Consider the following 23,291-nt stretch of genomic DNA (forward strand, 5'->3'; position numbering starts at 1 on the left):
AGGTTTTTTTACACTTTTTGAACTATTTACATAAGAATACTTCATCTTTAATCGTAGCTTTTCTGGCATCAAAGCCATCAAACATACCAGAAATTATAACTTTTCTTTGATAAATAGAAGGTAGAATTTATGTCAAACATATTGCATACTTTATACTTTAATATTGAGTTGATGTGGTATAATTCAACTCCGAGGTATCATCTCTGTTTTTTTAATTTATATTAGTGTCCTGAGAAAGCGTGGACTTAATAGAATCGGGGGAAAATGGAATAACAAAATGCAGCTGGTAATGAATGTCCGGTCATTGATATAAGAAATTGATTTTTGTCATTGTCAGTACTAGGACTTAACTGAGTTTATGCGATGTTGATCCTACATCCACTGACTAGACATTTGTGGCAATAAAGGATACCTATGTAACTTGTACACAGGGTAAGCGTGTTTATTTCTATTATCTTCAAGGTCCGTTACCAGTTTGATACTGGATCCGAAATGTTCTATTTACAAATTATCCAACGAGTAAACTTTATTCATAAATTGACACCAATGAACTAAAATATGTACACCTGCTCTTTGCGTTCTATAATTAACTATTTATAACTATTCTGATTTAAATATACTAGTATATACAACTGGTACAAAATTCTCCTGGGTTAGGAACCAATTTGTCCTTTTGGTACAATTATGTACCCTACAAGCTATAACACTTGTCTAAAACGGTACAACTTGTACAAGTGCGTAAATATGAAAATAAGAAGATGTGGTATGATTGCCAATAAGACAACTCTCCACAAGAGACCAAATGACACAGAAATTAACAACTATAGGTCACAGTACGGCCTTCAACAATGAGCAAAGCCCATACCACATAGTCAGCTATAAAAGGCCCGAAATGACAAATGAAAAACGATTCAAACGAGAAAAATAACGGCCTAATTTATGTACAAAATAATGAACGAAAAACAAATGTGTTACACAACAACAAACGAAAACCACTGAATTACAGGCTCCTGATTTGGGACAGGCACATACAGAATGTGGCGGGGTTATACTAGTTTGAAGGCACCAACCCTCCTCCTAACCTGGGACAGTGATGTATCAGTACAACATAAGAACAAACTATAAAAATCAGTTGAAAAAGGCTTAACTCATCAGATGGATACAAATAGAAATACATCTAACAAAAATACAGAGTGGACGTGGCAGGGTACTTATACATCCCCACAACAAAAAGACACTGAGTACAGATCTGAGAGTACTCGCAGTTACTGACAGCTAGTTCAAAACCAATAACAACTAATAATAAAAATCATGCATCTAAGACAAAAATATCAATCAGAACACATCCAACATCAAATGGATTTAGAGTAAAGACGTCATTAACAGTCGGAGAAAAACATCACCTTGTGCAATGCCAAGATACAGGTATCGACAGATTGTAGAGCCATGAATGTGCATATGCATATAAAAATAATATTTAGTTTGATTTTAATTTATTGATAACAAAATCAATATTAATAAAAAAAAAAATCCTTATAGGCACCAACCTGTTCTTTATTACACTCATAGTAATAGTATCTTAAAGAGACTACGATCTCGAATATCCACGTACCGTAATTACAGGTCTTCGTCTTCGTAGACTTATGACAATTGACAATAAGCATTGAATCGCGCCTGCTTGTATACCGCAATGGTTCTTCCTAAGTACATCATTACTCGTATTAGAGTTTCCTTTGGAACACCCCTTCACATTTGACCTGACCCAAGGTTTACCCGCCAAATATCTTATTCTTTTCTATGTTTTATTAAAGTTTATACAAATACATAACATAAATAAAGGCAACAGTAGTATACCGCTGTTCAATAGTCATAATTCGATAAAGCAAAAACAAATCCGGGTAACAAACTAAAACCGAGGGAAATACATCAACTATAAGAGGAAAACAACGGAACAACAGAAACACTGAACCACAACAAAAGCAAACGCCAACATACATAGATTTAAGCTTCTACCAAACTGTAACTAAGGTAAACTATCTAACCTAAGATACAAAATCATCACACCTATATGAAGTTTTTTTCCCCTGGGCAAGTTTGAATAAGACTTAATTACCTTTGATCTCTATAACTCTGTTTGATTTTTAGTCTCAACAATGCAACAGATTCTCAATCTGAAATCAAGAGTTCAGGAAGGTTTCAGTCAATTTTACACGTTGCCATATTTCTCCATTGCTTAGACTTGGGAAAAATAAGAAAGGCTGATCATTTCAATATACATGTTAGACTATAAGTCATATTTTTCAGCCCAATTAGAGTCAACTTTTTTGCAAATTAGCATGTAAATTATTTAGATATTTAGAGCATTCCTGATGAAGTTAAATCCAGAAAAGCGCTTCGGACGCACGAAATTTATAAAATGTTATTTTAATTTTTTACAGCACTGGGTTGATACCGCTGCTTGTGGACTACCAGGGTATCATCAGCTCAGTAGTCACAAACCTTTTTCGATTGTCCGTTTATAAATTTATAAATCAATAAGAAACTATGGTTCCAACTCCCTCAGGAAAAGTGTCCAAGTTTTATAGATTTGGCTATTATTTTAGGTCTTTTTTTGTCATATAGCTCTTCAACTCTTTCAGTTCTTATACATCCTTGGCTTCATATATTCTGCTTTGAGTGTTCCCGATGAATGTAAATCAAGAAAAAGCGCATGAAATTTATTAAATGTTGTTTTCATTTTTAGCATGATCGGAATCCTCATTTACTCTCGCATTCTTGGTCTATCTACATGTTGACGATGTGCTCTCAGTAGACGTCCTGTATTTTTATGTATAATTACATTAAACCACCAGGGGCGAGCGGGAAATCGAAATAAAGCAGGCCGAACTAGATATCATTGAGATGGGAGCCATCTCTGTGGGCCCCGCTGTGAATAATGTGTGGTAAAAAATTGGTATCTTTATCATTGGACATGGGGTTGTCAACTGAAACCAAAGTTTTTTACCTTGACCTTTGACCTAGAAAGTTGTACATAAATTATGACACACCCTCTGGTGTTGGTTTATATACATGTCAAGTATAAACTTTGAAATTATATCGGTTCTCAAGATATAGAGCGGACACGATCTTTACCATAGGACATGGGGTTGTCAACTAAAACCAAAGTTTTTGACCTTGACCTTTGACCTAGGAAGTTGTACATACATTATGACACACCCTCTGGTGTTGGTTAATATACATGTCAAGTATAAACTTTGAAATCATAACGGTTTTCTAGATATAGAGCGGACACAATTTGTTACGGACGGACGGACGGACAGACTGATCACTATAGGGCGTCCGCCATTCGGCGGGACCCTAATTATTATAGATCACATGACAATGCATCTGTTAGGAAAGATTTGCATGTTAAATATGTATATTACATGACAGCAGAACAAATCATTGCAGTTCCTAGCTGAGAACTATGTTAACAAAATATGAATTTACTTATTACAGTGCTTCGGCACTGACATGATTTATAATATATATGTATTTTTTTCTAAACTTCCAAGTTGAAAAAATAATAAATTACTAAGAAACCAAGATTCCAACTCCCTCAGGCAAAGCTGACCTTATATGAATTCAACTTTTCGGTGCTATTTAGGTCCCAGTTGGTCACATAGGTCTTTACCGTTGCTACACATCTATACATCCCCATTTGGCTTACAAATGTTTTGGTTTGAGTGTTCCAGATTAAGGTAGATACAGAAAAGCGTTTGGATGTACAAAAGTGTTATTTTCGTCTACCGAAATGTCAAACACAATTTAATATGTCTTTGCATCAAAGTACCAAGTCGCATATTTAAAGAATATTCAACTGTTGGAAGTTCGCATATTTAAAGAATATTCAACTGTTGGAAGTTCGCATTCAATTGCATACAAAACGCATTTGCAACAAATGTTAACAATGTCTTTAAAAAAAGGAAACGTCCAAACACGTGTCGTACAATATTAACTCTGTCCCGTACAGTTTGAACCACGCGTTTCCTCAAAAATTCGTCAAATATTACAGATACGTTCATAGTTCTTTAATTTTAGCTTCTTACTGTCGTTCCCTCTTCTCATAATTTTTAAAAGGTTTTTTTCTAGTCAAAAATAGTCAAAATACGATTTTCTGAGCAAAAAGTTTAGTCTGTAACAAAATGATACGTGTTTTACTACTAGTAAAATGTACTTCTAGTAGTATTAGACTCATTTCTACTACGTCACTTAACTGATCTGAACTGGTCAATCCGTAAATTTTAATAGGTGTATTGTAGTTTACCAAAGTACGACAAATTTACTCAAACAAATGTTTCGGCGGGGGTATATGCAGGTCCGTAAAATGTATAATATAGCAAAGATTAAAGGTCACACTTTATAGGGTGATTTGAGGGGATACTCCTACTTTTCTTTGCAAGAGATTACCAGTGTAAGTGCATGTTTGCGCGCCATGTGTTGAATTTGTAGTAAACTACATAGGACATGGTTGTCTCTTTTGAATATTATCATAGTAAAATGCAAGATTGAAATAAGATATGAGTATATTCACTCCTTACAATACACGTGATTATGTCGAAAGTTATTTATACTGTTTATTTCTATGTTAACTGATTCTAAGTCAGTTATCTCGGGTATATGTATAGTTTACTCACTTATATATATATGTCCTATATTTTTAACCTGATAAAATAAACAAAACTTCTATGAAAGCAAACAGGTAAGTCATTTAATGCACTGGAGACTGCCGAGAACTGTGGAGTTTTATAGCTATTAGGAACAAATGTAAAAAATGGACAAATTATTTTGCAAGTTTCCATTTATTAAACAATTTGTTAATTATAGTTAATCAACGCCTCGATTGAAATCATTCATGCATGCAAATTCGCTTTTGGATGTATGTAAATAAGAGTGTTGATATGAAATAAGGATTTTGCGTGAAAAGTAAACATTTTGTTTAAATTGAAAATATGTATAATTTATTACTACCAGTGGTAAGAGACTATCAATCCCCGAGGGAAATATCCACTTAGTAGCCGGCGCAGTCATTGGGTACTGGCATGTTTAAAATAATATAACGTTGTTTCCAGTTTATAAATTATGAAGTAACAATCATAAAACTAGGTTCAAAACTCCCTAACGGAAAACTTACCTTGGCTTACTTTTGTTGTTTTGTTTTGGTATATTGGACTTTAATGCTCTCGAACGTTATATATGTTAGCATTTAAGCCTTGAGCCAACCATATGCAGGGAAGTAAGAACAATTGTATCATGCACACAGCAATTAGTATCATGAAAGTTTTTAACAGATTATGTCATAATGAAATTGTTACCTTTACTAGTCTCGAAAGGTATTGTTTCAATTTTTTGTCTGTTGAAGAGAGAAAGATTTAATTTTGAACAAAAATATTCACTCCAGAACTCAATTAAACTGATCGAAAAATATGTTTTCATCATATGGAAATCCTTTTTACATCCTCGTCCATTGGTCTCCTGTGGATAGTTGTTTCAATGGCAATTTAAGCACATCTCCTTGTTTTTATTTTCGATACACAAATAAAAATGTCAGCAACTCATTTGTGCGAACTCCAAGAAAAATTCAAAGTAGCAGTAGCATAGAATTATATTAAAAATGTCATGTTTTTAATATTGTGGATAGGATGTTAATATGTTCCAGGATTTAAAACTAAAAATTAAAGAAATAACACAATTTGAAGCAGAATAATAATAACTTAAAACTAGTAACACGAACCATTCTTAAAATCGGATACTAGACATGTAATTAAAAAAAATGTTTTATTTAATATATATAATAAATGAAGCTATTGAAATTTTTCATATATACAAGTAAGGACAAACGAATTTTTGGTCTTCTGTTTTTGCATACTATTTATATTTATATTTCCGTATCAATATTACTAAAAACGTACTTTCATTCCGGCGTGTATAACTTCCAGTCTACAAAATACAATAGAATATATGCCGTCTATACACTATTGTGTTTTCCGTCGGAAATGAAAACACAGGGGAAAGGCGTCAAGGAAGTTTAACACTAGTGAATTTCTTCCAAAGGAAAGCGTATACTGCCGGAAAAGATTATTGCATTGTTTAATCTTGTTAAGGTGCAATTGTATTTCAGCATTTTTTAAGTTATGTCGAAGAGTCAAAAAGTTTTGATAGCTGCAGCAGGTGCAGCCGGAGTGGGCATGGCAGCATGGAAAACATTGTTTCCTTATATTACTGATGACTATCGTACGCTTCGGCAGACATGGCGGGTTTCCTTGGCAATATGGAAGGACTTATTGGCTGATAATAGAGTCATCGATATGTTTGAAGCAGACGTAGAAAAACACCCAACGAAGCCTTTCATTATTTTTGAAGATAAAATATACACTTATGAATACATAGATATGATGGCTAACAAAATAGCAAATGTTGCCTTGTCATGGAGTCTTGATCAATTAGATACAGTAGCAATGATGATATATAACGAACCTGCGTTTGTTTGGACATTTCTAGGTAAGTCTGATTAGAAATTATGATGTCCACTTTCTGTGACTTTTTATTGCAGGTTATTTGTTTGTATTAAATATACAATAATTAAAAATAGGGAGCAAATAAAATAAGTGAAAGTAGTTAAAACGGTACTATGGCTAAAAGGAATAATAAACCAAAGATAAACATACCAGTATTACATATGGTACAGGAGACCAATTGACTCATATTAAAAAAAATCATAAAAATGAGAAAAAAGCTGGTAAAACTCCAATGTTCTAAATCTCGATGAGTATTGCTTAATGACTGAACCATCCGTTATAGTTGCTTATGGCAAGTAACAAAATGATGTTAACTAGTAAACATTGAAAAAATACGAACAAGAAAAGAAGACTGCTACAATTGGAGCATATTCGAGACGGTCAAATTAAATAAATATTTTGCATGAAAACTCTTGGTTCAATACAATCCTTGCAAGTAACAAAATCATGCCAAGGCACTCCCAATAATATATATAAATACGACTTCTAGAAAAAAAAGTAACTATTGATATATGTACTACATACAAGTACGTTGGTGCTCCTGAAAAGTTCCCACAATTAGTTCACGGTGTCCAAATTGAAGTCATCTTTTTTATTGTTAGGAAACGTTTCCTTTATCGCTCTAAAACGGCCCTTGCCGTCTATTTCTAGGTGTGGTTCAAGATAAACAGCATACTTTCCTTAAGTTGAAGTGAAATACGACAGTCTCAAAAAACAAGCTAGCTACCTGAATTATTATGCAAAAAGACCGTATCTTTAAAGTAGATTTAAAGGTTTAAGAAAAGTGCTTGATTCTTTTTCATTTCTTGAGAGGCATTTGTATGATTATCTCTTATATGATAAAAAGACTAACTTAAAATGACGATGATGAACTCATGGTTTACAAATATAATACGCTTATCAATACAAGAGCTAATTGTTAATATAACAGCACGCAAGAAGACGATTCATCCTACCATGGCAATTTATTTGACTCTGAGTCGACCTGACTGTTCTTGATCATAAAAAGCCACGCGCTGAGCGGAAAAGCAACACATATCAATTTTCAAGTATTAGGTTGACGCGGCCGGGAAATGGAACCGACCACATCCCGCACTCGAGGGGAGAGAGAACTTTACCATCAAAACTTTTTTCAAAGTAAGAAAGTTCCTTCCTAAAACGAGATATTCTAAAAATCAACGTTTACTGTTCTGATATTTTGAAGTAATACTGACTGTTTAAGCAATCATCAATCAACCAATATTTGAATTTATAGTGAGGAATTTGGAATGAGTTGAAACGGTAAAAAAATTCTTACGAAACAGATTGAAATAAATTAGGATTATAAGTATAATCAATGTTTAAATTGAAGGTCAATAAAGTTTTTAAAAAAAATGTCAAAATATATGTAGATCTAGCCAAACTCATGAAAATACCAATCCAAATGGTAAATAACTTTAAAAATGTGGAACACCGATATCCATTTGACCTCACATGTTCAGGCAAAAACAGACTAAAATAGGGATGAAAACAATAGGAATCTCACGTACTTTTTAAACATGTTTGGTAAAAATTAGAGAATTGTGTCATGTTTAACTTGATTGTTGATTTGCATCACTGTGCGAATCTAGTAGCTTCGTACGTTATACACGCCATCTTGAAATTATTACGTAACAAATATTGGTTCTCATTGGTTGCCTCATGAAATGGGAAAGATTCTATCGGCTAGAATGGGATATAAAATTGGAAACATGTCTCACACAGGAGAAAATATTAAATACGAAAAAAATTACAGTATGGGTATTCAAGATGAGTTCCGATACCCGATCGATGAATATCATTGTCTTTACTGGTTTACCTTGCTATATTGTCGCTTCAACTTCATATCGATAAATAGGATTGGACTGTTAGTTTTCATTAATTGATAATTTTGAATTGACAAGGATACATGGATGCTAAAATTGCCATATCCTTTTGTTTTTCTATTGTATTTGCTTAGCAACAAATACCAGTTCTGATTGGTTTCCTTTTGATGTTGGCTAGAATAAGATATATAATTGAGAACATGTCCCAGACAGGAGAAGATATCAAATAAGGACACTAAGGAATAAAATTACTATATGTATATTCAAGACCCTACCAATTGTTATTGTATAATGTCGACGTAATTTGTCATACTGCAAAGCACTCCGTACCTCTCTAGAAAGGTTAAACTTGTTTTGGTTTTATTTCTGAAAGAGAGCGAGAAATAAACCATGACAGGAACATATTTTTTGACATGTGCCTTAAATAAACCGCAAAATAAGATATATTGGATTTGGGTCGTTATCATGTTTAAACAAAGATCAAGGCTAATACGAACGATAAAGTTCCTTCACTGACAGAAACGATCTGCTCATAACAAATTCATATTTATTCTTCAGATAACGAAAATTAATTTTCGGAAAATTGAATCAATAAATATCTCGATAATCAATCATTTTTCAAATTGTATTTGACATTATTCTAAAATTGGCAATTTAAAATCATGTTTCCATTCGCTCATCAACACACTTGTTATAAAGAGTCTTCCAAACACCCCATTACTATAGGAAGAAATGGGAGTATAAGACTTTAGAATTTATTCTGATATTAATAACATTATATTAAAGATAGAAAACATAGCTTTTAACAGACTTTGTGAGAAATTTATAACATGTATGTCTTATATTTCATGTGAAAGCAAAATTACCTCGTGGCGTTGATAAATCATTGTTTTGTAGCCTTAGTATATTTTGATATACAGGTTTACAGAAAATTGGACTAGCTGCAGCATTTGTCAACTATCATCTAAAGTCCACTCCTTTGGCACACACCATCAAAGTCAGCGAGGCAAAAGTTTTAATAGTTGGAGAGGGTAAATATATTTGACTATAAAAGAGGGACGAAAGATACCACAGAGGGACAGTCAAACTCATAGATCGAAAACAAACTGACAACGTCATGGCCAAAAATAAAAAGACAATCAGAAAAATAATAGTACAGATGACACAACATAGAAAACTAAAGACTAAGCAACACGAACCCCACCAACAACTGGGGGTGATCTCAGGTGCTCCGGAAGGGTAAGCAGATCCTGCTCCACATGTGGCACCCGTCGAGTTGCTTATGTTATTACAAATCCGGTAAATAGTCTAATTCGGTAAGTCACATTCGTGAAAAGGGAAGGGTATTGTAGTTACGACATAAGGAACATATCCGATATCATCTGTGAAACGGTTATTCCATAACGGTCAACAAACTCGTGATGGCGTCCGTAAAATTTTACGAAGGGATGACTTCAACTTCACCATTTGGAACATGTTATCAAAGAAGACCTATATTTTAATTATACAAATGATGATGATTTATTGTTGAAACAAAAGTTTCATGTCATTTTGTGAAATCAGAACGTACTTCATGTATGGTAAAACTAGGTATGGTAAGGATAAAAAGAGTAAGTTTTTATTAGCCTTGGGTATGAACAGTATTGTTTTAGCTGGGATATAATAATCATAATATAAAGAATAAAAAATGGAACCAAAGAAATAAATGTCGGTAAAGTATACAAAAGTATTTCATAAAATATAAATAAAACGCGATATAGGATATACATCAACGAAAGAGCAACTCATTGATATATCAAAACCAGAAAGGTCACATAGAGTTCATCACACGGTGTTCAACAATAGACCCGTATCTATACAAAAAACCAAGCTAAAAATCGTCCAAATCTAGGCAAATTTTAAAGCATTAGCAGAGAGTACCAAAGCTCTATTATCAACACCCGATTTACTAAAGGTAGAAAACAATACACCAGCCACTTGCGACAGCTACATTAACTAGTTACAGCGTATGGTCCTGGTTTGCGACATCCACATTTATTAGTGGCAATGTATGGCCCTGGCTTGCTACATCCACACTACCTGGTTACAAGGTGTGGTCAAAACATGTCTATTAGTAAACCGATAGTGGAAGCAAATTATCTGGACCATGTGTTCTACTTGTTCGGAAAATTTGGGTATTGGTGTTTGATGTGGTCTGTTGTACTGTACAATATTTTTGATCGTTCTTGTTATCATCAAAGTAATAAGTATGCTGATGTAGAAATTATACCGTCTTAAACTTATTTAGATAGTATTACCCTTTAAGTGCTTTTTTTAAATTTTACACATACTCATTTATATAATGACGATGATAAAAATAGCTATATCATTCTCTAGATCCCCAAAACAGTACTGGCGTTCTGGAGAATGGAACCGACGAAATGTTCATCACATAATTCTAGCGACATTTATCTAAAGTAAAATCTTTTCTTCTTTGTGTATTGAACTCCAGGTTGAGATTGAGTTTTTATTGTTTTTGTTTTTTTTTGCATCTTTTTAAATCTTAAACCATACATAGATATAAGAAGATGTGGTATGAGTGCCAATGAGACAACTCTCCATCCAAGTCAAAATTTATAAAAGTAAACCATTATAGGTCAAAGTACGGTCTTCAACACGGAGCATTGGCTCACATCGAACAACAAGCTATAAAGGGCCCCAAAATTACTAGTGTAAAACCATTCAAACGAGAAAACCAACGGTCTAATCTATATAAAAAACGAGAAACGAGAAACACTTATGAACCGCATCAACAAACGACAACTACTGGACATCAGATTCCTGACTTAGGACAGGTGCAAACAAATGCAGCGGGTGTAAACGTTTTAATGGTACCAAACCTTCACCCTTGTCTGAAACAATAGTGTAACATCACAACATAGAATTACACACTATAACATATCAATTGAAATGGCTTAACTCAATGTATGTTTTGACAAAGAAATAGTACATTAGATTATGATTTTATAAATGTAAATGGAATTCTATTTTTTGTACAATGTTGTCAAAGGTTCAAATATCTTAGGTAGATTCACATACCTTAGGTATATTCACAGATCTTAGGTAGATTTTATCATGGCTTTGTTTTCATTAACTGAACTCTATATGTCTAAGCAGTTCTTTACCACACTAAAACAGCCTTCAAGAATTGTCACGTAAGTATCTTTTTGGTGCGGGATTTTCTCGCTGTGTTGAAGACCCATTGGTGGCCTTCGGCTGTTTTCTGCTCTTTGGTCGGGTTGTTGTCTCTTTGACACATTCCCCATTTCCATTCTCAATTTTATTTGTGTATTTTAAAATTTGTTTCAAAAGCATCAAACGTATGTTCAAAACGGACATCTCATAAAAAAAGAACAAGTTGCTTTTCATTTAATCTTATTAGAATAAAAGTAAATGATTGCTTTCTGGTCATTCGATCACTCTTTCGTTTCGCTGACAATCATACAGTAGCCATCATTTTGATATGCATAGACACCTTAGACGACTCTTGTTTTTTTCCCTAGGAGAGGATTTATTTGAATCTGTCCAAGAAATAAGTAAAGAAATACCAGACACTGCAATATATGTCATGGGAAAGTCAAAAACTGATCTCCCAGATGGGTTTAGCTCGTTATCAGACCAAATGGTTAGATCACTGCCTGTGCCTTTATGTAAATCAGTACGAGAGACAGTCCCTGTGACACACCCATGTTGCTTTATTTATACCTCGGGTACGACAGGTATGTCATAATGTTTTTTATATTCCTAAAGATTAAAGAATAATATAGTAAAAAAAGCTAAGCAAGATACAGCAATGAAAGACAGATACTATTACATTTCTTATAAGCATTCGCCATTCCGCCTTGTTACTTGGATTGACCGATTGGTGAAAACAAACAAGAGAGAGAATGTATATAAGGATTTGTACGGATACGTTTCGGTTAAACTATTGTGATAATTGAATAATTCAGTTTTGGTTTCTAATGTAAATATATAGCAATATATACCTTTTGCTACTGGATGATGGATGAGGATAATACCGATGCACATTTGAAATAAAAATTTAAAATAAACATTTTATCTCAAATTTAAGTGTAAAATAATCAAATAAACGGACTTCACATAGACATAGTGCTCTTTCACAAACGACATAAACTGTTTAATCATTTAGACCTTCGTTTCTTAAAAAAAGAACTTGGATTTTTTTACACTCAAAGTATAAAAACTATAAAAAAAATATATATTTAGCAAACTTTCAAACCATCCAGACATATATATACATTATGATTTTGTGCGCAATAAAACATTATGAAAGCTTTTATATAAGTGTATCAGCTTAAATGACACTTACTAAAGGTCATAGTGCGTAGTAATATTCAGCTATATATAGTACTTTACTTAAACTTTCGTATATTTTGGTCTTTTTATTGTCAAACGTCTGTGGGAGGATAATTACGTATCATGAGACATTACATGTGTCGTCATTTGTCTTATTTACCATTAAATGTAAATCAAAAGATAGATTTTAATGATTATAGATTACCCAAAAATATTTGTTTACGTTTAAGATGGAATAAGTTACGAAATAAACCTCTTTTTGCACTTTACGATTACAAAATACGTAATTGCCACACGTGTCTTTATCAAAATAGGGATATCTTGAAATAAAAATTATGACAAAGTGTGATGCTGCTTTTAATAATTTTGTATCATTCTAATATTTTTTCTTATATTAAAGCTTAGAATGTACCGTGGTGAATAAAATGATTATATATGATAAAATAATTAGTTTTATTCTTTTCAGGGCTTCCAAAACCGGCAGTAATAAACCAATGGAAAGCTAGTGCAATGACTAATAATATGCAGATTATTAATTTCAACGAAAATGATATAGCTTACGCAGTTACTCCTTTGTACCATAGTGCGGCAACCACTCTCAGTTTGTTTAATGTTATAGGTCAAGGTAATATGTAAAGATCTCATCAATTACAGTATATGATATTTTCTTATAGAAGTACAGAGCTTTGGAGTGTTCAATAATCATTTCTGCATAGACCATCATCAGAATTTCTTAGATCATATATTCTAAGTGTCAGAATACACGCTAGTAGTCCACATATGAGGTAATACAGTCCCGAGACAGGCTCCTAATGTATAAATAGCGTATACATGTACCATTACGTATGTTGGATATAAAAAAAAATCTCTAAATCAATTGTCTGCCACATTTGGAAAGTTTTTATATAAAAATAAGAAGATTTGGTATGGTTGCTAATAACAACATTCCACCAGAGACCAAATGACGTAGAACTATAGGTCACTGAACGGCTTTCTACAATGAGCAAAATCCATACCACAAAACAAGCTATAAAAGGCCCCGAAATGACAAATGTCAAACAATTCAAACGAGAAAACATAACGGCCTGATTTATGTACAAAACAGTACCCTAAAAACAAACATGATATACAGCAACAACCGACATCCACTAAATTACAGGCGCCTCACGTGAGACAGACACGTACATAATGTTGCGAAGTTAAACATGTAAGCGAGCGTCCATCCATCCCTTTAACCTGTGACAGAAGTGCAACAGAACAACGCAAGAACAAACGGTACATAACAATAAAAAAAATGTGACCAACAGCGGCAAACAAAAACCACTAGATTACAGGCTCCTGACTTGGAACAGGCACATATAGAATGCGTCGGGGTTAAACATGTTGATGTCGGACCCTTACCTGGGACAGTGGTGGAACAGCATAACATAAAAAAACAAGCTATACAAATCAGTTGAAAAGGGCTCAACTCACCAGATCGATACAAAGCAAAAACAACTAATAAAAACACAAAAGACACAAAGTATAGATCTGAGAGTACTCGCAGTAACATCAAGCTAGTTCAGGGCCAATAATAAAAGCATGAAGCAGGATGGGGTTTTTTTTTCTCATCGATTGTTTCATATTTTGTGATGCGTGGGCCTTTTATAGTTTACTATATGGTATGGATATTGTTCATTTTTGAAGACCGTACGGTGACATTTAGCTGTTTACATTCTCGTCCTATTGTCTCTGGTGGATAGTTGTCTCATTGGCAATCATACTTCATCTCCTTATTTTTATATTACTAAATAACTGGTAAACTGACCCTACCTCTGACTTGCACTATATATTTGTTTTGTAATACACTCCACCGGACACTCCTTAGCCTAGAAGTTAGGAAATCTAAACGCGACGCTGCTAAAATATTTACATCTCCAACAACAACAAAAGTAACTTGAAATAACAATCAAGAATCTTCTTATGGCACTTTCATTTGAGGAATATAAAAATCGTCTTTTTAGAACAAACCCTTTTTTCATAGAGGATATAAATCATGCAAATACCCAGGTAATGGTTTTGCGATAGCTGTTACCTGAGAGGTTGACCACCTACAGAAACGAACAACATGCACGCTCGTGAAAAAAGGTTAGAAAGTGATTATAAGACAAATAACGTATAACTATTGAACGCGGGGAAATTGGAATAAACAAAGAAGAACTGAATACAATTTTGATTTGTAGAAGAAGTTGGTAGAACATATAATTAGGTTCCGTGTATTCTAGGAGCAACTCTGGTACTTGGACGAAAGTTTTCTGCAAGCCATTACTGGGAAGAAGTCCGAAAACATAAAGTTACTGTGATACAATATATAGGAGAACTGTGTAGATATCTACTTAGAGTGCCTAAGGTATATACTTATTCAAATCTTGAACAACTTGGATTGTAAAATTGCTAAAGAAATAATTGAAGGGATGATAGTCATTAACTGAATTTGTTTAATTATTTTTCTACATGGATAATATCCCATGTATGATCCCGCCAATGTAATACGATTACAACAACGATATCGAGAGGCAAGCTGGAGTTTGTTCGTTCTCAATAATAACCATATAGATATTATATGTCGAAAATGAGCATTTTTGAAATATAAAATGCCAATATTAGACAAGAGAACACATGTACAATATGATATGAAAAACAAATTTTTATAAAATATAAGAAATATCAAAATGATTCATGTAAACAAGATAGTAAAACCAAGCATATGACTAGATTAGAATTTTATTTATTATTTATTCATTTACTGTTAATAGTGATTGGTTTATCAAATATAATTAGAGTGAATGTGGGGCATAAAAAGCGTCAATAAAGCTGTTTGATTTTAAACATATCGACCTGAAAAGTCAAACGATGTATTCCTTTAGTATAATACTTGTATTATATCAGACATCTGTCAATCAGTCATTCAATAATTGAAGCAAATTTAACATCTTTTCCAATTAGTGCACAGTTGAAATAACGGTGCCTCGTCTATAAGATGACCGACTGCTTTTTTTACTTTTTTTCTCTTTATCATTCATTTTAGAGCGATCTGGACGTAGTTCACAATGTGAGAGTAGCATTGGGAAATGGCTTACGACCAGATATTTGGGACGAGTTCAGAACGAGGTTCAACATTCCACATATTGCAGAGTTTTTTGGTGCAACAGAAGGTACAGGTGGTACATGGAATATCTTCAACCGAGCAGGATGTGTTGGAAGATGGTCCCCATTAACGGTAATGTATAGTCGGTACCAACATCTAAAGTTCAATGATAAGGCTTTACTGAAGTTAGAAGATAATGATGGATAGACATAAATGACCAGTGTATTGATACTTTGATATATTGTGTGTAAACTCTCAGATTAAGTTTGTCTTAGACAGTTTTGTCTGTTCAGTTAAGGCCCACAAACTGTTTTACCTCTTGATTTCCGAACTCGATATCGAGAGTACAAATGTATCTAATGAAAATTCAAGAAACAAGTGTCTTGCGTACTGGATGAAATCAGTTGGGTTTTTATGCCCAACCTACCATATTAGTGGGGCATTATGTTTTTCGGTCTGTGCGTCCGTTCGTTCGTTCGTCCGTTCGTTCGTCCGTCTGTCCCGTTTCAGGTTAAAGTTTTTGGTCAAGGTAGTTTTTGATGAAGTTGAAGTCCAGTCAACGTGAAACTTAGTACACATGTTCCCTATGATATGATCTTTCTAATTTTAATGCCAAATTAGAGTTTTGACCCCAATTTCACGGTCCACTGAACATAGAAAATGATAGTGCGAGTGGGGCATCCGTATACTATGGAAACATTCTTGTTTTTTATGAAGTGAAATCGGACTGAACATTTATATTAAAAGAGAAAATAGCTACTATATATTTAAATATATCTATGTGACTTTTGACCATTGTTGGTGTTTTTTAGAGTGCTTCCGTCTTTGAGTTTTGTTGATTATTGAGCAGCATACGACGACATCTAACTGTTCATTTATTGACGATCTTTATTGTTGGCGCAGCACGCAATTTCGTTGACACTTTTAAATCTTGATAATATTGTCTGGGTAATTTGTTTTATTTTAGAGAGCGCTTGGTCCAGGAGGTGTTCCAGTTTATTTGGTAAGGTATGACCCAGTTACATATGAACCACTGAAAGACAAAAATGGACGATGTATTGTGATTAAACCAGGTAAGACCGTTACTTTTAGGTGAAATAATTTAAAATTATGAAGAAAAAAAATAATTAGTTAATGGATTTCTGTAAATTGCTTGGGGAAAAACTTGGCATATTTATTAAAAAAAATTGTTATTTCAATATGAGGAAACAACATTATATAATAATCCATAAGAAAGTTCAAGCTTAGATATACTTTGAATACTAGTAAGTAAAAACAACTTTCATATAAATATATGTACCACAAATCTATATCATAATGAAAAAAGTTAGAACAGGATACTGTTATAGTTATTCTTCACATGGTTAAGGATGTGAACAAGTAGGAAGGATGAAATTCAAATATATTGTATCAAATTTACAAATGTGTGGACGTTATTTTAGGAGACTAACAATCCAAAATCGTATAATACCCTTTCAGACAAATACATGCAATGAGCATTGGATATACACCGATGAGACTGCTTCACAACTATACAATTCAAGGGACGCATAACGTGAGGGTACCCAAACTGTACCTATTTGACAGTTTTTTCATCTACATTTATTTAAGAAACAGACAAAAGTTTCCATTATGTGTTTATTCTGTAGATGTATCCTTATGTACTATATAGTTGTACAATTTCAATTTTGAACCCGTGCTGAATCATAGAAAAATACAAATGTAACTTTGAACCGACCTCCAAAAGTTTTAAGATTCTGTTATTAAATAATAGTTCATGTTTTTTATGCATTTTGTAAGAAATGGAAGTGTGTGACATATTTTAATTTCTTAATTTTAAAAGTAGACTTTTTTTCGACGTCGCAAGCAACGTTTCCGTAAATTTTACTTTTTTTCACTGGAGACTTTATCTGTTGATATATAATGTAAACCGTTTTGTGTATATTTAAGTATATTTAGCTATGTTGAAAGATGGCCTGGTGGCCTAATGGCAATTCAAAAAAAAATCAAATTGTTTAGTCTCTAAGAAATAACAATATTTCCTCTGCTTTCTTGCATAATGGATGCAATTTGGGTAATATGTGCAATTTGGGTACTTGGTGCTAAATGGTTACCGTGACGTTAATGATCTTATAAATATGAACATACACATTGATGTTGAAACGCGATTGTTTGGAAAAGATGCATATGATTACGAAACTAACTCTAAAATGTTTGAAAAAGTTCGTTGTTTCATTTAACAGCCAAAAAAAAATTAACATTTCAAGTAAGCAGCTTTCTTTTTTCTTTCTGTAATATTTTTTTTTTTGTTGCCATGCCAATGTGTGACTCCTTCCTTTATTTTCTATAACTGAAGCTATATTATGTATGTGTTTGTTGTCATCATATATATATATATATTGTATATGTAAGGAGAGGACTTAATATAAGTTGTAGTAACTTGTGTCCAATCCTATTGCTTGATTTATGAAATAAAATATCATTAAATTAAATTAGAGATAAACATACTTTTACGATATTTAATAAAAGGTAAGTTTCTATACGATTTATCATGTTCTGAATCGTTAAGAAAAAGTAAATAAATTTACCAGACAGTACCCATGATCTTAAAACCAAAATCTTAAATTAAAAAAAAAATAATAAGATATGATAACTGAAGACAACCACTGACGAGGCTCCTGGCGGTGAATGGCACATTAAAATTCGACAGAGTTTAACTACGATGTCTTCATATGTTTTTATGAGTAATTAACCGATTTATTGTATAATGATATAGTATAATTATGTTTACATGATATATGTTGTTTTTCTGCAGTTTTAACCAATGCGAGATGAGTTATGACAAGCAATAAATAAACAAAGCTTAGTCACGAAACTGCATATGACACTTGTGATTTATGAGTAAAATAAGTTAAAAAATCTAAACTGCATAAATCAAGAATAATGCAGGAGTAGTTATAATTTCAGGGGAAGAAGGTCTCATGATTTCAGCTATTCCAGAGCAGCTTTTCACATTTTACAAAGGTCCAGAACAGATGAATGAAAAGAAGATTATTAGAAATGTATTCAATGATGGTGATGCATTTTTCAATTTTGGAGATTTGTTTTACCTCGACGGTCAATATTATTTATATTTCCGCGACCGGGTTGGTGACACTTTCAGGTACTTAACAAATTAAAATTGAAAACAAGATCAATGATAACTTTAACAAGATAGGAATTTTTATGGTCTTAATCTGCATTCCTCTTTGAAGTTCTCATATCAATACGATGTTTGAAGAGAGAAATGACTTTGTCCAAAAAAAATTAAAACATAGCAAAGAACATTAAAATTTCAAAAATATATAAGAGCATTTTACTCGTCCCATCTTGCAGATAGGAAACAAAAGGATGTGGTATGGAAAGGCACGAAAGAATAATCCCATAAATAACTAGGATTAAATTTTTGTATGAAAGAAACGAATAATTTTTTTTCTTCGTTATTTTCACATTTTTAGTTGCAGAATTAAGAAATTACTCAGAAATTAAGTTTCCAACTTCCTCAGGCACAGTTGACCCTCGATGAATTTGGCTTTTCTGTTTAGGTCCTTTCTTGTCATAAAGCTCCAAACTTTACAGCGTATTTAAGACACCCTAGCTTTCAAATGTTTAGGTTATGAGCGTTCCTGTTGAAGGTAAATCCAGAAAAGCGCTTAGGCGCACGAAATTTATAAAGTATTTATTTCATTTGCTGTAGGGATTTTTTCTTCATATTTCATATACGAACTTGGCCATGAATAACATGTGGGTGCAATATGTGAAACAGTTCATATTTTGTCTTCTGGGCGACATATGGTTTCATACTGTTATTTATTCATAGATAGATAATAGAAGATGTGGTATGAGTGCCAATGAGACAACTCTCCATCGAAGTCACACTTTGTAAAAGTAAACCATTAAAGGTCAAAGTATGCCTTCAACACGGAGACTTGGCTCACACCGAACAGCAAGCTATAAAGGGCCCAAACATGACTAGTGTAAAACCATTCAAACAGGAAAACCAACGGTCTAATCTATATAAAAAAACGAGAAACGAGAAACACTTATGAACCACATCAACAAATGACAACCACTGAACATCAGGTTCCTGACTTAGGATAGGTGCAAACAAATGCAGCGAGTTTAAACGTTTTAATAGGCGCCAACCTTCACCCTACCTGAAACAAGCTCATATTAACAAACCATTGCTCTCCTGTCATACTTTCTGTTGGTTTTGGTTTGATTGTTCCCGTTTCGTTATCTATTGTTCATCATTTTTAATGTAATGGTTTTGATTGCTATTTCGTATCTTTTGCTTATCTCATTGCATTTTTCAATGAAGTTGTGCATGTTATTACTAACATTAGTTTGGTATATATTTGATAAATGCTTAACTAGAACAGCCATGTTTCATTTCAGATGGAAAGGAGAAAATGTATCAACCAATGAAGTAGCTAATGTACTAAGTACTTTACCATTTATACATGATGCAAATGTATTTGGTGTCAAAATTCCGGGTATGGTTAATTTGTGGTTTGAATTCCCCCAAAAAGTTCTGTAAACTGAAATATTTCTTTGGGAGATTTATGTAAAAAAAATTTCATCAAAGATACCAAGGCATGCTTATAATTTTGTACGCCAGACGGGCGTTTTGTCTACAAAAGGCTCATCGTTGACGCGCGAATAAAAAAAAAGAAAAGGTCAAATCTATTACAATGCCAATAACATTTTACAGAAAGTAAAAAAAATAGTCATTGTCATGTCTTTTTTCTTTTATTTTTACCATGTAAGAACCACTAAATGTCTTTTTAAAATCATAAGACTAAGATAAACCCATATTATCATGACAAAAATAAAACCGATGAACAGTCTACACAGAAAATCTAAGACGGAACACTGCAAATTCCACCATAACCGTGCTCCACTAGTGGCTATTGCCGTGTTGCTCATGGCAAGTACACTTTAGGTGATTGAAATAATTTTCCCGAACATGCACCGTATTATTTTTGTATACAACAGGGCAATATAGAAGATATAAATGATAGAGCTCCGAATTGTGCATGATGTCATCGAGTATTTAGAATCCGCAAGTCCAAGTGTGTTTTTGGAACATATGGATTACCTAATAAGAATCTGTTTAAAACTTCTGATATCATTACAAAAGTATGTATTAGGTTTATTGTAAGCTTTTTGTTAAAGTAGTTCAATTCATAATGATTGATAAGGCTTAGTACTTTATAATATATGAATGCTAATTCAGGTGAAGATGGACGAGCTGGTATGGCTGCATTGTCACTGCACCAAGATCAACCTGTAACGCCAGAAATTCTGAAAGGCATCTACCGCAAATGTGAACATGAACTTCCAATTTACGCCAGACCAGTATTTATACGATTTATGAAAGAGTTCATCGTAACACAAACAATGAAGAATCGAAAAATTGAATTAATAGAAGAAGGATTCGACTTTGATAAAGTAACAGACCCACTCTTTGTGATAGATAATAAATCAAAAACATACAAAACATTTGATATTGACAATTCTTATGAGATGCTGCAATCAAAGTTGTGATGTAAATACTTCTGAAGGAAAGATACTCATGTTGTATTGAGAATTGCTTACAGTAATGAGCTGTGTTTATTATATTCCATTTTTATCAAATCCTTGAAAACATTTAGACCAAAATATCACATGTGCAAACGAGAATTTGAGTATAAAATAATATGTCAAAAGAACGATATCAGTTTAGTAACAAAGGACAAGTGTTTTGTATCAATTATATGTTAACGCGCTTTTTAAATGTTATATAAAAAAAATATCAGGCTAAAAGATTCAAAAGCTTTTGGTCAATATTTCGGATTTTTGATGCTACAGCTGAAAGCAGCATATACTTTGTGTATTTATGTTTGCAATGTCTAAATTTATTCTCTTGGTAACAACTGTTAGTTTGGCATAGATTTTTGAAGATGGTATATAAAATATACTCATAAATAGATTAACAAGACACAAATCAAGGCCAAGACAAAAACTGAGGGTATCCCACGAACTCCAAAGGAGCGAGACAGAGTAAGCGTCTCCTCCTACATGATCACCCGCCATGCAAACCATACTCTGGTAAAATGTCTCAATCAGGAAAGACAAAATAGGAAAAATTACTGATCAGACGACTTATCTAGTATTTAAAGATCTAAGACCGGGAAACATGTTGCTAGTAAGTTAAGACACCAATTCGTGATGGTGACCGTAAAACGTATGTAGTGTTGATTTTAGTCGTTCTTCCTCATAACTCTACATAACTCTGTTGTAACGTTTTTGTGTAACGCGCAATATCCAGGAAAATATCAAGATATGAGACAGAACTTTTAGTTTCGGTAGTATGTTAATCTACGATTCTAATTTTTGTAGTTAAAGCTCTGTTTAATGAGGAAATACATTCGATCTTTCAATTGATCATCGGGAATAGTATTGTAAAGCGTAGAAAAATCAAAGGTTTTGACATTGCTGAACAATTGTAAAGATTGTGATTGAACATTCCCTAGTAGAACTTTATATTTTTTTAAGAATTTACATCTTAAGACGGATTTGTGATTTCTGAAATCTCCTCTTTCGTGAAGGATTTTAGAGTATATGTAGGATTCTCGGTTTTTTATGGCTTTGTCTGAATATATATTAAAAATTTAGGCTTTGTCTGGAGATATGTCAGGCTTTGTCTAAAGATATATCAGGCTTTGTCTAAAGATATATCATATATCAGGCTTTGTCTGGAAATATATCAGGCTTTGTCGAGAGATATATCAGACTTTATCTGGAGATATATCAGGCTTTATCTGGAGATATATCAGGCTTTGTCTGGAGATATATCAGACTTTGTCTGGAGATATATCAGGCTTTGTCTGGAGATATATCAGGCTTTGTCTGGAGATATATCAGGCTTTATCTGGAGATATATCAGGCTTTGTATGGAGATATATCAGGCTTTGTCTGTAAATACATCAGGCTTTGTCTGGAGGTATATCAGGTGCATTGGAAGGGCTTCAGAAGGTAAAATGACCAAAAAATGACCCTTGAAGTAATGATCTTTATTTAAGCAATACATTTTCTTGACTTTATTAGATTATTTCGCTGTGTTGATTGATTCTCAAAGAAGTTGGCTTAGCCTGCATTTTCATACTAGGCCTGGCGTTACTGCCTCAGACAAATGTGACCTTTTATATTAGCAATTATTCTAAGTTCCCTTTTGATTATACAGCTCGAATGACTTAAATCATCAGTACAGAGCTAATAAAATACAATATCATCGAACGAAAATCAATTTACCATAAAAAAATAATTGGGAATACGAGGCATTGATACACGAATACTTGAGTACTTGTTTTTATTCTGCTATCA

At 33.1% G+C, this 23,291-nt stretch overlaps 1 protein-coding gene across 1 annotated transcript; it reads left to right on the top strand.

Annotated features, from left to right (window-relative positions):
* Window positions 1-6,061: 6,061 nt before the first annotated feature.
* Window positions 6,062-21,859, top strand: LOC127734270 (long-chain fatty acid transport protein 2-like). The gene is made up of 10 exons (XM_052244036.1): window positions 6,062-6,540; window positions 9,322-9,432; window positions 11,944-12,159; window positions 13,224-13,382; window positions 15,022-15,146; window positions 15,825-16,016; window positions 16,852-16,957; window positions 18,852-19,047; window positions 20,322-20,419; window positions 21,163-21,859. Exons 1-10 carry the CDS (start codon window positions 6,174-6,176, stop codon window positions 21,471-21,473), a joined length of 1,881 nt encoding a protein of 626 aa, XP_052099996.1. The 5' UTR covers window positions 6,062-6,173; the 3' UTR covers window positions 21,474-21,859.
* The last annotated feature ends 1,432 nt before the right edge of the window (window positions 21,860-23,291 follow it).

Source organism: Mytilus californianus, unplaced genomic scaffold (assembly GCF_021869535.1).
Source record: "Mytilus californianus isolate M0D057914Y unplaced genomic scaffold, xbMytCali1.0.p SCAF_3, whole genome shotgun sequence".
NCBI classification, from domain to species: domain Eukaryota; kingdom Metazoa; phylum Mollusca; class Bivalvia; order Mytilida; family Mytilidae; genus Mytilus; species Mytilus californianus.